Source organism: Catharus ustulatus, chromosome 3 (assembly GCF_009819885.2).
Source record: "Catharus ustulatus isolate bCatUst1 chromosome 3, bCatUst1.pri.v2, whole genome shotgun sequence".
In the NCBI taxonomy this organism is placed as follows: domain Eukaryota; kingdom Metazoa; phylum Chordata; class Aves; order Passeriformes; family Turdidae; genus Catharus; species Catharus ustulatus.
The window spans coordinates 112,466,538-112,480,874 of record NC_046223.1 but is presented as its reverse complement, the minus strand read 5'-3'; the positions used below and the strand labels follow the sequence as shown (position 1 = coordinate 112,480,874).

The window sequence follows — 14,337 nt, the reverse complement described above, 5'->3', positions numbered from 1 at the left end:
TATGACATGGTTAGTTTACACAAATCAATTTAAAAATGGAAAGACTCTTAAGAGGCTTTCTTATTTTCAATATACATTATGCTATTCTGGTTTTGTGTGTTATTAATGGTATACAACAAACTGAGAATTCAGGAGACTGATTTTTACTTTGTAGCACTTCCACAGCAGCACAAGAATATTAGCTCAACACAGAGCTTTATTCCAGCGTCTTTATTCCAGGTCTGAAGGTCTATTTTGACTATTCACAATTTAGATCCTAGTTTGGGGCAGCTGTCTGTTAAATACTTGAAAACTGTTCTGTCCATTAGGTCTCCCTTAAATTTCCTTTTCTCTATGCATCACCACTCTTCAGTTTCTCTCACAGACATCCACCCTGGACCTCGTTTCTCTGCCTTATGCCAGCATGCAGTGTCTCTCCTGAACTGCAGCAGAGTGGGTAGAACTCAGCTGAAGGCCTGTTTCAGACATGGAAGAGCACTGGTGCAGGTTTTTATACACAGAAAAAATAGGCTGTCACACTGTGAACCACTGCAGGGGGTGATAAACACTCCTGTGTGAGTTTTGTACATCTCCCATGCCTTCTTCTCTGTGTAGGAAACAATCAACTGAAAACTAATATAACAACATTCTGAGTCTCCTTTGTCTCTACAACAACCAGCAGAGTGTTGTACCTGTGCAGTACAACCTGCTAGGGCAGGCTTCAGGAGACCTGTAGTGGTAGCTGCTAGGTGTGGCAGCTACAGCTTCAGAGAAAAGCAGAAATTCCCCCTCTGTCGCTTTTCTAACCCCCAAAATTTGCACTGATCCTCTCCATTCCTCAAAACCTGGAGCCACAAGGAATCCCCTGCAAGACTTTGTGCTACAGAGCACAAAATTCATTTTTGCTTGGGCTGTGGAAATACTGTGACCCTGTCTGGCTGTACTCAGCCAAGCCAAGCAGACACAATAAAAGGAACCTGTTCACACATCCCCCAGCACTGTCTGACTTCTTCTGACAACATGATATTGACTCAGGATGAGGCAATTTTCTGCAAAATTGCTCATCTTATATTATTTTCATTACTAATCAGCTCCCAGAGTGAAGAAGAAACATTTTTAATCTAATAATAAAAACCATATAAAACATCTGTATCCTTTAGCTACCAATCCTAGGCCTTACTACATCATATTTTAGAGGTCTAAATTACATGGTAGTGCCTCATTAAGTTTTCCCATTAAGAAATACAATTATGAGATCAATTTGCTCATTCAGCAGTGTCCACAGACTGGATTAAATATATATAGATATTAAAATGATGCTTACGAAGAGAAAAAATGCTTAAATTATTCTTTTCCCTTGTAACATCATGTTCTTTAAATGTGTACAAGTTCAGTAAGAGCAAAGAAAAGAATCTACAGAGTGCAAAAATAACAACTTTACATATCATACCCATTTCACCTTCCTTCCCTGCCATCCCTCCCTCTAGAAGGGAGGGAATAACTCTTCTGTCCCAGACTCTCCTATATTCTTATTAACATTGTGTTTCAACTAATTTGAAAAGCAGACATCCAAATGATACAACAAATTAAGTTATGAGAAGGCAAATCTGCTTTCCATGCAGGGCCTGAGAACAGATTTGTGAGTCTGCTCAGTGTTTAAGGATAAGCCTGACTCAATGCAATCACATGTTTTTAAAAGCCAAGATGTGTGCTTTAAATGAGCACGACCACAGGAAACGATTTCTGTAATTTCAGCCTTTTAAACACTTTTCCTTGCATAATTTCATTGACCCACTTTCTACCTTATAGACATCTCCTGAGGGGTTCTGCAACGTTAAAATCCCCAAAGTCACAGACAGATCATATGTATCAGCAGTGAACAGCTTGGAAAGTCTGGAAAAGAAAGAAAGCAAACAAGAGATGTTTATTTGCAGTACAGCTGCTGAGGAATAACAACTGTGCCTATGCACATCGTGGCTGTGTGACCAGCCATGGCTCGTGGCTGCTGGCCAAGCAGCCTCCAGCCTTTTTCATGCTGTTGTACATGTCAAAATAACCAGGCTGTGGTTACACAAATAAGATACACACTGTTGGGCATGGAAATAAACAACTGGTGTAATAATAACTACCTGCACACCATTCTGGCACTCTGGTAGGTTGAGTCAATTCCATGTCAATGAAAATATTATTTTACAGGTTTTCAACTAACTCTGAGTTTTTGTGATATTTTCAGTTCATTTGTTGAACTCTATTAGCAGTTTACATACAAGACAAGTTACATGATTAAAATAAGTATTTAAAAATACTTAATTGCATAATTATATGCATAGAAAACAAAAATAGACATTTACCATGAAAATTTCTTTGAGGCATTCCTAAACTGTGGTCTGTCTCTGTGGTTTAAATGTTTGTTTCTGTCTATTAATATGGAGGGTCAATTTAAGTTTTATATTTTAAACAAAAAAACAAAACAGTGAAATCATTCCTGTTCAACAGAATTCTTTGTGAGACTAAAATTATAGTCAGAAAACTGTTTTTGTCTAATAGAGCCAGTTGGTTGCTCAGGGCCCCAGACACCAAGTGACAATCCTGCTTGGCCAGACTCACAACTGAGAAAAGTGGATATTATGAAGATAAGAATAGATTAAACATTTGTGTAACAGAACTTCTTGAGAAATTGGTTTGAGTGAGCTGTTCAGGTAAGTGAACAGTGGTGGGGAGGAAGGAGGTGGGAATGTCTTTTGCCCAAGGGTTTCAAGGCCAGGCTGGATGGGGCTCTGAGCAACCTGGTCTAGTGGAAGGTCTCCCTACCTGCTGCAGAGGGTTGGAACAAGATGATCTTTAAGGTACCATCCAACCCAAACCATTCCATGGCTTGGTATGTCCCTGAAAATCACCAAGTTTTAATGTGAAGATGCTCTGCTGGCAGTTTGTTCCAGTGATCAGTCTAGACCACTGTAATTGATTGTAAGATACTGACGTGTTTTACATATTTGAATCTGTCCACAGCTCTTGTTAAACCTCCTTCACCAACTTCAGAGCTTTTGGTGCTTTTTTTCCCCCTCTGTACAGGCACTCATGCAATATGACCAAGTCACCACCTAGTGTTCTTCTTTGGCTAAGTTTGAGCTACTTACATATTTGACCTCGCAATTATTTTAAGCGTTTTCCCCCCACATGTTTGGCAGCTCTTTTTACAGCACCTTTTCTAGTGTTTCAACATCCTGTCAAGAGTGTGGGTTTCAAAAATGGTGCAATGATCACACTGCTCTGCAGTGCTGAGGAGTGGCAAAGTGGCACACTCATGCAATTTAATTAACTTTTAAAAGGCCTTGGAGACTTACAAGGAGCTATGCTCAGTGCAATAAATCAGGACCAGGTAAGTTGTATTGGAGTAGCTCTGCACTGACTTTAGATGCTTTCCTTCAGTGTGACCACCTTATGGAATGGGATACACCACACCAGGGACCTGATGTCGTCCCTCTGGAGGCATCTCTGCTCTTCTGTGCTGCTTCCTCAGGCCTCTCTGAGAGCCCCACGGGTGTGAGCAGGCTGGGGGTGCTGTGTGGAAGTGTCACACGGTGGGTGAGCCCTGGGGGCGATGCGAGTGACAAGAGCAGGACAATCACCTCCTTAGACTGGCTGGTGATGCTCTGCTCGCTGCCAGCCGTGCCCTGGGGTGCACCAGGCACAGCACTGACAGCATGGCACCGACAGCACGGCACCGACAGCACAGCACTGACAGCACGGCACCGACAGCACAGCATTGACAGCACGGCACCGACAGCACGGCACCGACAGCACAGCATTGACAGCACGGCACCGACAGCACAGCATTGACAGCACGGCACCGACAGCACGGCACCGACAGCACAGCATTGACAGCACGGCACCGACAGCACAGCATTGACAGCACAGCACCGACAGCACGGCACCGACAGCACAGCACCGACAGCTGGGCAAGGGAGGGGATTGTCCCTCTCTGCTCTGCGCTGCTGTGGCTGCACCTCCAGTCCCATGTGCAGTTTCGAGTGCCACAATATAAAAAGGACATCCAAAGGAGGGCTACGACGATGGCAAGGGTACGGAAGGGAAGCCTTATGAGGAGCAGCTGAGGTCACTTGTTTTGTCCAACCTGGAGGAGACTGAGTGAACATCTCATTGTGGTCTTCAGCATCCTCATGAGGGGCAGACAATAATCCCCCTGGGAACCAGGGACGGGAGCCGGGGAATGCCATGGGGTTGTGTCAGGGGAGGTTTATATGGATATCAGGAAAGGGTTCTTCACCCAGAGGGTGCTGCCCACTGGAACAGGCTCGGCAGAGCAGTGGTCGCAGCACCAAGCCCGAGTTGAAGAAGCGTTCTCAGGTATACCGTGTGACTCTTGGGATGTGCTGCGTACAAGAGCTGGGCTCGATGATGCTCGTGGGTGCCTCCCAGCTGGGGATATCCCGTTATTGGGGATATCCCGTTATTTGTGATCCCCGTCACCTCCCGCCGCCGCAGCGCCCGCGGCCCCTCAGGGGCGCTCTGGGGAACGGGGCCGGGAGGGGCGCGAGGCGCGCGCCCCGTGCAGGCCCCGCCTGGCGCGCCATGGAGCGGCGGCACTGCGGGGCGGCCGGGCCATAGAGCGGCCGGATCATAGAGCAGCACCGCTGCAGAGCGGCCGCACCACAGAGTGGCGGCGCTGCAGAGTGGCCGGACCATAGAGGGGGTGGGCCATAGAGCGCTTGATCATAGAGCGGCCGGGCCGTAGAGCGGTTGGGCCATAGAGCAGCCTGATCATAGAGCGGCGCGGGCGCCCCCCGCGGCCGGGCGGTGCTGGGCCCGGGCGGGCGGTGCCGGGCGCGGAGGCGGGCCGGGCCCTGCGGGAAGGCGGTGCCCGCCACAACCCAGCGCCGCCGGGGCTGCAGGGACCCGGGACCGCCTCAGCGGAGCAGGGCCGGGCCGCCGGCAGGGCGGGTGAGCGGGGCCGCGCGGGGCGGAGAGGCGAGGGGCGGCGGGCGGGGAGTGTCGGTGCGGGCGGGCCCGCGCAGGGAGCGGCGGCGCGGGCGGGCGCCGTGTGCGGGCTCCCCGGCTCACCGTTGCCGTGGCCGCTCCGTGCAGGGGGGTCACTGCAGCGGCTCCTCTGCCCCGGGGTTGGGACGGGCCCCGCGTTTCGCCGGCCTGGGTGTGACACCTGCCCGAGGAGCTGCGGCTGGGCCGGGCTCTGCAGGAGGCAGCGTGGGTTTGAGCGCAGGAATGCATTGGCCAGTGGATCTCTCGCTCTTTTTGCTTTTCCAGGGCCGCTGGGATAGTGCGAACGCGCCTTGTGACACAGGAACCTCTCCAGACGGCCCAGGAGGCTTTAGCATCTTTTGGTGTCTTAGGAGGCACATTATCTCGCATCTCCCTGCCGTCAGTGAGTATTGCCCAGCAGTGTGTGGGATTCTGGGCACAGCGAACATCCAGTGGTAATTTCCCTGCAACTGGTGGCTGCTTAACAGGACTGAGGTTGGTTATAGAGGAGAGGCCAGGTAGATCGTGAAGAAGTTGCTCTGGAAGTATCTTGAGTGCTCTCCTGTGGGGCAGGATTCAGTGTACTTAAACTTATCCCTGACAGACATTTCCCTAATTGGCTCTTACAGATTATGAAATTCATGGGGTGCCTTCCCTTCCTCTCCAAGGTAACCTGCTTCATTGCTTAGCTATCACATATAGTTAGAATTTTTCCTTAATAGCTGACCTAAATCTTTGTTGAAACTAAGCTGATTATTACCATGCACTGTCCAGAATGTCCCTGGGGAACAGTGGATGGATGTTCTGTCACTGGGCTGGTGGATGTTCTCAAGTTCCCACTCAGTCTTCTCCAGACACAGAACCCACTGCCTGTGTTTCTCTGATCCCTTAGCTTTGTTGAGCATTTCCATAATCCTTGAACTCAGAAGTAGGTTCCATGGAGGTGCTGTTAGCAATGAGGAAGTGGGGCAATTACCTCCCTTGTGTATCTCCATCACTCTTAAAACACTCCAGAATGAATTATTCTTACTTGGCAGCATATCTCACATTACTGAAATACTCAGTTTGTGATTCATTGTAAGCCAGATCCTCTTTTGCTAAACCTCTACCTAGGGAATTATTCATGGAGAGGTATCCAAATTGGTGTTTTTTGGTTTTTTTACTAAGTGTATTATTTTGAACTTGTTACTAGGTTGTGAAGAAGTTACTTTGGTCGTAATAACATAACTTTCTATACGGTTTTTATATTTGAAATCCATTCTTGCAATCCTCTTCCTGCAAGTTTAGGGTCATCCACAAATAATTAAAATACTAAGTGGTTCAAGGTCCTGCACATTGTGGTAAACTCTTTCAGTTTGACAGTTTTTACTGTCAAAAAACTTTCTTCTTGGTCTTCATGTTTCCTACTAAAACTGCAACTCATTCTGTGCCATGGCTTTACATCTGAGCCAAATTGTATGGAGATCTTAAATTAGGAAACCATCAATTTCTTTGAGTTGGCTTTTGTTCACAGAGTAGGAATGTTCACAGCTCAAAAACTGGAAATTTGTGTAAAATCCTGAAGTTTTCCAAAGTGTTGATGCCTTGTGTATGTCTTATTTTAAATTATCTTTTCTTTCATTTCCTCAGAAAAATCTGCCTTCATCCTAACTTTCTTCAAGATTGCATTTGCTTTCTTAGAGAGCTTTCTGGGACAGCCATCCAAATGCCTCATTCTCACATGCTTAATACAGGATCAGATTTGTAGATAATACATTAATGCTTGGTTATACTTGTGAGGGATTACTTCATCTGACCACAAATGCTCCAGGAAGTTGAGAGTGAGCAGCAATGTTTTGAGAATTGTTGATATTGAAGTAATTAGAAATTAGTAATTAGAAGATATTCTGAGAACAGCAATTTTCGGATTTGAATGAATGGGCTGGTCTTGTGATGAAAATGTGGCAGAAATCTGATGGTAAGCCTATAGAAACAGCAAGGTTTCTTTTCTCTTAAAATTACATTTCATGTTGGAAACATCATAAACAAAAAAATTACTGGGCTGGGAATTAAGCATAGCTAAACATTATGTGTATTGACTTCACTGGAAGGAGGAGTCCAGCACTGGCAGGGTCATAAGCTAAATAATCATCCAGGTGCTGTCCTTGTCCTCTGCAATGATTTATTATCCCTTCTCATTCTGTTCTGTGCAGATGTTCCACTTTAGGAGTCATGGAGCTGGGGAAGGCGAAGCTGCTGCGGACTGGCCTCAACGCCTTGCACCAGGCCATTCACCCCGTGCACGGGCTGGCCTGGACGGACGGCAAGCAGGTGATCCTGACTGCGCTGCACCTGCACAATGGGGAGCCCCAGTTCGGGGACTCCAGCGTGGTTGGCCAGTTTGAGCATGTGCACGGGCTGTACTGGGGCCCCTGTCCCGCCGAGGCCCCGGCGCTGCTCGCGGTGCAGCACAAGAAGCACGTCACCATCTGGAAGCTCTTACTCAGCGGCGCCGACAGGAACAAGCTCCTGATTTCCCAGATCTGCGACATCAGCGAGCCCTACCCCGTGCTGCCCCAGGGCTGCGTGTGGCATCCCAGCAAGGAGGTCTTGGCCGTGCTGACCACCCGGGACGCCTCCGTCTTGCCCTCTGTCGACCTCAACAACTCCAGAATTAACGCGGACATCAAGGGCAGTGGGCTCATCCACTGTGCCTGTTGGACCAGGGAAGGCAACCGCTTGGTTGTGGGGGTGGGCAGTGCCCTCCATTCCTACATTTGGGATGATGCCCAGAAAACACTCAGCGCTTGCTCTTTTTGCCCAATATTTGATGTGGGAGGCTATATCTGTGCCGTGGAAGCTACGCAGAATTTACAAGTTGCTGTTGCCACCGAGCTCCCACTGGACAAGATCTGTGGCTTAAATGCTGGCGTTGCCTTCGAAGTTCCATCGAGCGTTGAAACAGAGTCATTCCCCTCACAGTCCAGCTTGTGTGGGGAGGAAGAGTATTCCTTGGATGGAGGGAAGAAGTCCCTGGACTCTGAGAAGTCCTTGTCTGTAGTTACATCTCCTGTGGATCTAACTCACATACTTTCTAGCAAGCAGGGTGCTGATTCCAGCCCTCTCCTTCACCTGAGGCCCAAGGACTACCTGACGGGAAGTGGCCAAGACTCCTCACACCTCATCTTGGTGACTTTTGAAAGAAAGGTTACCTCTACCAAAAAAGTGAGCATCCCAGGCATTCTTGTTCCTGATATAATGGCTTTTGACTCCAAAACTCAAACTGTATCTGTTGCCTCCAATACTTGTAATGTTATTTTAGTCTATTCACTGACTTCATCCAATTTACCTAATATTCAACAAATTCAGCTGGAGAAAAGCGAGAAGCCAAAGGGTTTGTGCTTCCTGACCGAAAAATTGTTACTGATACTGGTTGGAAGACAAAAATTCACTGACCCTGCTTTTCTTCCTTCTTCAAGATCAGACAAATACATGATTCGATTGATGATTAAAGAACTGACACTTGAAATGGGTCCTTCAAAGTCTGTGTCAGCTGATGGCAGCTCCAGTTTGAACCTTTCCAACATTACTCATGAGCCCTCTAGAGATGTCCCCGCTCTCAGCCGTGGGCTCCTGATACCAGATCGCTCTGCCCTTCAGTCCCCTACAAGCCGAAGGAAACTCATTGAAGAAATCAAGAGTCCTGTTTATGAACAAAACTTGGTGTTGAACATCAGTGACTTGAAAGACAAAAAGATTTCCATGAATTTTCCTCCAGCTGTCGAGACTCTGGATGCTGAGCCAGTTAATCGGAGCGTGGCACTGTCTAATGCTTCAAACAGGCCAACATCCCCAAAAAGGCAGCCTGAGGGAGCTTCCAAAATACCCAATTCTTACAAAAATAACCTGTTCAGTGAGAAGGAGGCGAGTTACTTTTTGAAAAATGTGGAAAAATTCTCTTCTAATTTCACAGAATTGCAGCACCGTATTTCTGAATTAACTGAGTTGCTAAAATCTGGAAAGAGAACTCTTCCAGTGTACCCATCTTCTCAGGAACCCTCATTTATTAACATCACCTGCCAGGTAATTTTAATATTGGAAGACTTAATGGTGAAACATGTTAATGTCTGTATGTTCTTTGTGATGCTCAAGTAACACTCAGTAGAATTAGATTTCCATCCTATTCCTGCAGGTAGTTTTATATGGTTATAAATCCCATTACTCTGCAGCCTTCCAGTGTTTTTAAAGCAATGGGATATCCAGGAATGTGCAGCTCCCTGTCCCCCACCTCACACTGGGCCAAAACCCTCACCTCTGCTGTGAGGCTGCTGGGACTCATCTCAGCCCAGCTACAGAATTAAAGCCCTCTATAGAGATCTAGGAAGGGAATGCTTTTCCTAGGCAACTTCTAAAGTTTTCTATATAGAAATTTAGACAAGTGAAGATTTCCATGTGTGGAAATTAGTATCAATCTCTCACTCTCCTGTGAGGAAAACTAAAATAATGGAGACTGAAACAAAAGCAAATTGCCTTGGTTTTGAAACAGAAACATTGCTCATTAGCATTGAGAGTACCATCCAAGGAGAAAAAAAACCTTTAGGGACACAATAAATAATTCCATTAACATAGATTAAAAATTGATTTAAAGTGAAATTTCACATGAAAAATTTTTGGCTGAAAGATTTTCTCTTGCAAATCTCATGCTAGAAAGGGTAAATTACCTGATTATCAAAACTTGGCATGGATCTACTAGGTAATTTCTAGAATTCAGATTAATAAACCTTAGTCAGTATTCAAAGTAATTTAAACTGCCATTTTCCTTTTAATTAGATCTTACCTTTAATCTTTAATACTGCAAAATATTACCAGCTTTTGTAGCATTGAACTCAAGTTCTAGATCATATTTCCTCACTCTCTTCACTGTTTCCCACTGTAAACATTTAATAATTGTGATAACAGATTTTAAAAATGCTTTGCTCTGCCCAACTGAGCATATTCTTTGAAGATGCTTTTTGGATTTAAGGCTTGGGGCAGTGATGGTCAGGGGTGGGACAAATAAGCCCTTCTGACTTTTGAGTCTGTTCCTCACCCCAAAATTCTTGACCAGGAGTTCTCACTGCTGAAGTTTTGGGTCTGGGATGAGTGAGGGAAGGTGGAGATAGAAAACCTGTAGCTTCCCAAGCTCCCTGAAGAAATGTCCCCTGCAGATGGAAGGATGGGGATGAGGATTGTGCTGTGGGTGAAACTCATGGTTTCTTCAGCAGCAGTGTATGATTTTCTGTCCTGTTCTGACATGTGCTGGATAAGTTCCTTGCTCTGTCACTCACTCATCAGCACCTTGACAGCTGAGACTTCAAAGGATAAATCTTGCAAACAGGCCTGAATGGGTGAAGCATTTGACTTCCTGTACATGATGCCACTGGAGACACATCTGTGATTCTGTTTTGATTAATGCCATTGTAGCTATACATCACAGTAGCTGATGACTGTTTCTTGCATTTTCAGAAGCAGCTTTCCAAAAGTGATGCAGATGAAACCCGGGCTGTTCTTCTCTGTGGTGGGAAACTCCGCCTAAACATCATCCAGCAGATATTCAACCTGTCCCTTGTAGAAATGCAGCACGGTATGTTGGGATTGCCCAAGAGTACAAACACTTCAAACACATTGCCAGGGAATTTGTGGCTGCCCTGTCCCTGGAAGTGTCCCATGGTCAGCTTGGATGGAGCTTGGAGCAGCCTGGTCGAGTGGAAAGTGTTCCTTCCCATGGCAGGGGAGTGGAACTGGATGAGCTTTAAGGTCCCTTCCTACCCAAACTGTTCTGTGATTCTCTGTCATTCTTAGTGAGCAGTAGCACTATGCATATTCCATCCAGGGAAAACCCAAGGAATAAATAATGAAAGATGAATAAAACTCTGCTTTTTTTTTCCCCAATAATGTAAAAATTCTTCTCTGAATCTTCTTTTACTGGATAGAATCTTTACATTAAAAAAAAAAAGAGCAAACTTGCATAGTGATCCTGTCAATTAACTAGTTATACAGAAAAATTGCTTTCAGCCTGTGTTTTACTTGTTTTCAGCTGCTCTGTAGAGAGAAGTCTGAGTAACAAGGTGCATAGGGTTGACTGATGGTTTTGGAAGTACAGTGTTCTATATATTTGAATCTCTAGCTCCAGCATCTAGTCTTGCTTTAGGAAATCCTGTAGCACAAAAGCAGCTTTGTACACGTCAGCAGTGCATTTCATATCAGGTTTTGCTGTGAAGAAAACTGCCTCTTACTGCTGTGTTCTCCCCTGCTGTTACCAGTTCATGCCATGCCCAGCCCTGTGTGTGTTCATGCCAGTTCTGAGTGTTTCACTCTGGGCACAGGTAGAAAACACACTTTTGGATATGATTTCTCACTACTATAGGTATTCCCTGTGCTACATTCCCTCTACTGGCCCCCTGTATCTGCTCCCTGCCTGCTTGCAGATCACTGGGCAACCATCCCAAAGCCTAAGGCTGCTGTTCTTGCCATTGTCCAAGTTTTATTTTTCTAAGGAATTGTGGATGGAATATGTTTATTTGAAATATACAGATGCAAAGTAGGAATGGTATGTTCAAATCCTGAGTTGTATTGAATTTCAAGTTTGGTCCAAATTAAGGCAAAAGATTAGAGAGTTGTGTGCTATTAAGATACAATCTCCTTGTGACCTTACTTGAGATGTAAAGTTACATAATGTAAATTTACAAACAGCTGGAAACGTTTCTCTGAATTCCTTTACCCCTCGTGAGCTCTCTTTTCTTGCTTCATCAGCTTAATGGATAAAAATATGAAAAAATTCTGGTTTGTCTGTAGTGGCAGAAGTCAGGCTTTCAGATTCAAATTATAGAGAAAAGAGCTAGTGATGAAGTCAACTAGCAAATGGACCGGAGATGTTTGGTTTGTACAATATTGTAAAGTATTCCTTCCTTGTATTTCTTGGAATTAAGTATAATAAATTACATAATAAAAGTAGTTTCTAAATTGTCTTTATTACATTAATTTGTCATTTAATTTAGTAAATCTCTGCTTTTTATAGTATCTGCACAGCTTTAGCACTGTGAAGTAGCTTATCAATATCTAATTAAAACCAAGTGTGGATGCTTATGAATTCTGTTCAGAATTTCATTCTTCTTCCTCATTTGAAGTGTGCATTTATTATTGTTTCATGTCCTATTGGCAAAATCCATCATAGTAGCCAAGTGTCCTTTATTTTTGGGTTTGTGCAACCTGTATATTTTCATACTTTTTATTTTCTAGAAATCTGTAAATATACAGAAGCATTTAATTCTAGAAGAAATTAATTTTTTTACCCTAAACACACCCTAATTGCACAAAAATTTATCAACAACCATGTGCTTGTGTTCACAGGTTCCTCTTGGATTGTTCTCACAGCGGACAGCGAGGGCTTCATCCCCTTAATGTTTACATCCACACAGGAGATCCTCATCAGAGATGCCACTGCAAAAGGCTACAGTGCCTGCTCCTCCAAAACTCTGGACATCATCAGTTCCACACAGGGCTGTAGATCCACTTCTTCAGAGAGCCTGGATATCACCAGTTCTCTGGAAGTCCTGAGGGACTGCTCCTCCAAGACCTTGGACAGCATCAGCCCTTCAGAACAGCCCAGCAATAAAATGTAGTTTTTGACAGTGGTTTTGCAATGCCTGCCTGCCTGATGATGGGAGGTTTTTAATGTTTACTGTATGGGACTGCAAATTATCAACAAATCTCTGTACGGTTTCTATAATTTTTTTGTTGCATTGTAAATTATTTATTTGATTCTTGAAAACGTTAACTTTTTTTTTATACTGAACAGTGTTTTTTAACTATGCCTCTTGCAGTACAAATGAGGTTGAAAATGTGCATTCTTACAAGTTTCTGAGCTCAAGTTTCCATCTTGGTCTTTACTACATTGGTGTTTTTAGATAATAGTGAACTTGGATAATAAAGAAATGGTTGAAAATGCTGCATTGTCGTCCCCCATTTCCTCCCTTCTGCCAAAGTCTGAAATACTACACCGATGTTATTTAGGAGCAGTGCCTGCAGAAGTGCAGCTTGGTTTGCAGTGGTGTAAACACCAGTGTAAGGTCATGTCATTTGGTACAAAGTAGGATCATGTGAAATATCCATATTGTGTGGAAGCAGGATCCTTTTCCCCTCCTGTACCTGCCCACAACATCTCTCTGCTTCCATCTCTGTGGATCTGGGGAAGTATTTGCCATGTCTCTCATCTTCTGTGATGAGAACATCCAGTTAAAGTCTGACAGAAGAAAATGTTCTATGGGCTTTTGTAGTGAGAGAGAGAGAAAATGCAAAGGGGAAATTTAGAAAAAGTTTATGTAAGCATAACTTTATGTAACATGGATTGCAACACTGAAGAAAAGACTAATCCAAGATTGCTCCCCATAAAATCACAGCATGATAACATTAAGCAGTTTATCAGGCTTTCCCAGTGGCACTTACTGTGTGAGAAGGCATCAAGCAGCTAGATTATAGAATTGGAGCTGCTGTCTCAGGACTAAGATAATCTCTTTTTTTTTTTTTTTCATTGCCTATTTGAAAATTTAGCCACTGTCAAAAGAAATCTACCCACAAAATACAATATTAAAGATACAACACTAGTAAAAGCTGCAGAGGGCACTCAGTGTTGGGTGGTAAAACTACAAGTTACAGCTTTTGATGAACAGGAGAGGAGGAAAACAGATAAAATAATTTGGCAGTTGTGGGCTCAGTCCTTTACATAACAATCATCTCTCCTCAGTAATGGTCACTGTTTAATCAGAAGGTGGACCATGAATACACCTAAAAGTCACTGAAACCTCAGCACTGGGCGTGGGTTCAGAGCAGGCTGGGTGCTGGGATGGTCCATGTTTCCTCAGCAGCCTGACAGTCTTTTTCATGCCTGTTCCTGGTTCCAATGTCCCACTGACCCGTGGGAGGAGAAGGTCAGGGCTGAACGCTCCTGACTCTGCAGAACACCTAGGCCTTGAATTTTTCATGCCTCAAGTGCTGCTTCTGTAATTTTTTTGTGTGCAGCCAAACTGTATAAAAATCAGCTGCTTATTTTGGAATTGTTACTATTTGTGTTAGATTGACAAAAGATATTGTCTCCCAACAGAAATGTGCTCAGGTTGCACCAAACAGACCTGTGGAGTTCTTCCAGCTCCCCAGGTGAGCACAAAGGACTTAGCTGTGCACAGGGCAGTGCTGTGTGGGGTGACTCAAACACACAGCAAGTGCAAGACATTTGCTAAAAGCTGTTAATATTTTGGTCAGATTACACTGGTTCTCCATGGAGTGCTCTGTGCATGTGCACTTTTATTTAAAATATAATCCTAGGAATCTTGGAAGAATTAAATT

At 44.6% G+C, this 14,337-nt stretch overlaps 1 protein-coding gene across 2 annotated transcripts; it reads left to right on the top strand.

Annotated features, from left to right (window-relative positions):
- Positions 1–4,846: 4,846 nt before the first annotated feature.
- Positions 4,847–12,945, top strand: LOC116994633 (WD repeat and coiled-coil-containing protein). 2 transcript variants are annotated; one of them, XM_033056484.1, is made up of 5 exons: positions 4,847–4,941; positions 5,263–5,380; positions 7,170–9,039; positions 10,462–10,579; positions 12,346–12,945. In XM_033056484.1, the coding sequence occupies exons 3-5, from the start codon at positions 7,189–7,191 to the stop codon at positions 12,615–12,617; spliced, it is 2,241 nt and encodes a 746-aa protein (XP_032912375.1). In that variant the 5' UTR covers positions 4,847–4,941; positions 5,263–5,380; positions 7,170–7,188; the 3' UTR covers positions 12,618–12,945. The 2 variants fall into 2 exon arrangements, with proteins under 2 accessions (XP_032912375.1, XP_032912374.1); XM_033056483.2 differs by lacking the exon at positions 4,847–4,941 and having other exon boundaries at positions 5,158–5,380.
- Positions 12,946–14,337: the final 1,392 nt, after the last annotated feature.

What these genes read in the sequence shown, in the direction of transcription:
- LOC116994633 (XM_033056484.1), top strand. Translation starts at nt 7,189, where the DNA reads ATGGAGCTGGGGAAGGCGAAGCTGCTGCGGACTGGCCTCAACGCCTTG. An exon ending in TTATTAACATCACCTGCCAG is followed by an intron (nt 9,040 to 10,461) that starts GTAATTTTAATA and finishes TTGCATTTTCAG; the next exon opens with AAGCAGCTTTCCAAAAGTGA. An exon ending in CCTTGTAGAAATGCAGCACG is followed by an intron (nt 10,580 to 12,345) that starts GTATGTTGGGAT and finishes TTGTGTTCACAG; the next exon opens with GTTCCTCTTGGATTGTTCTC.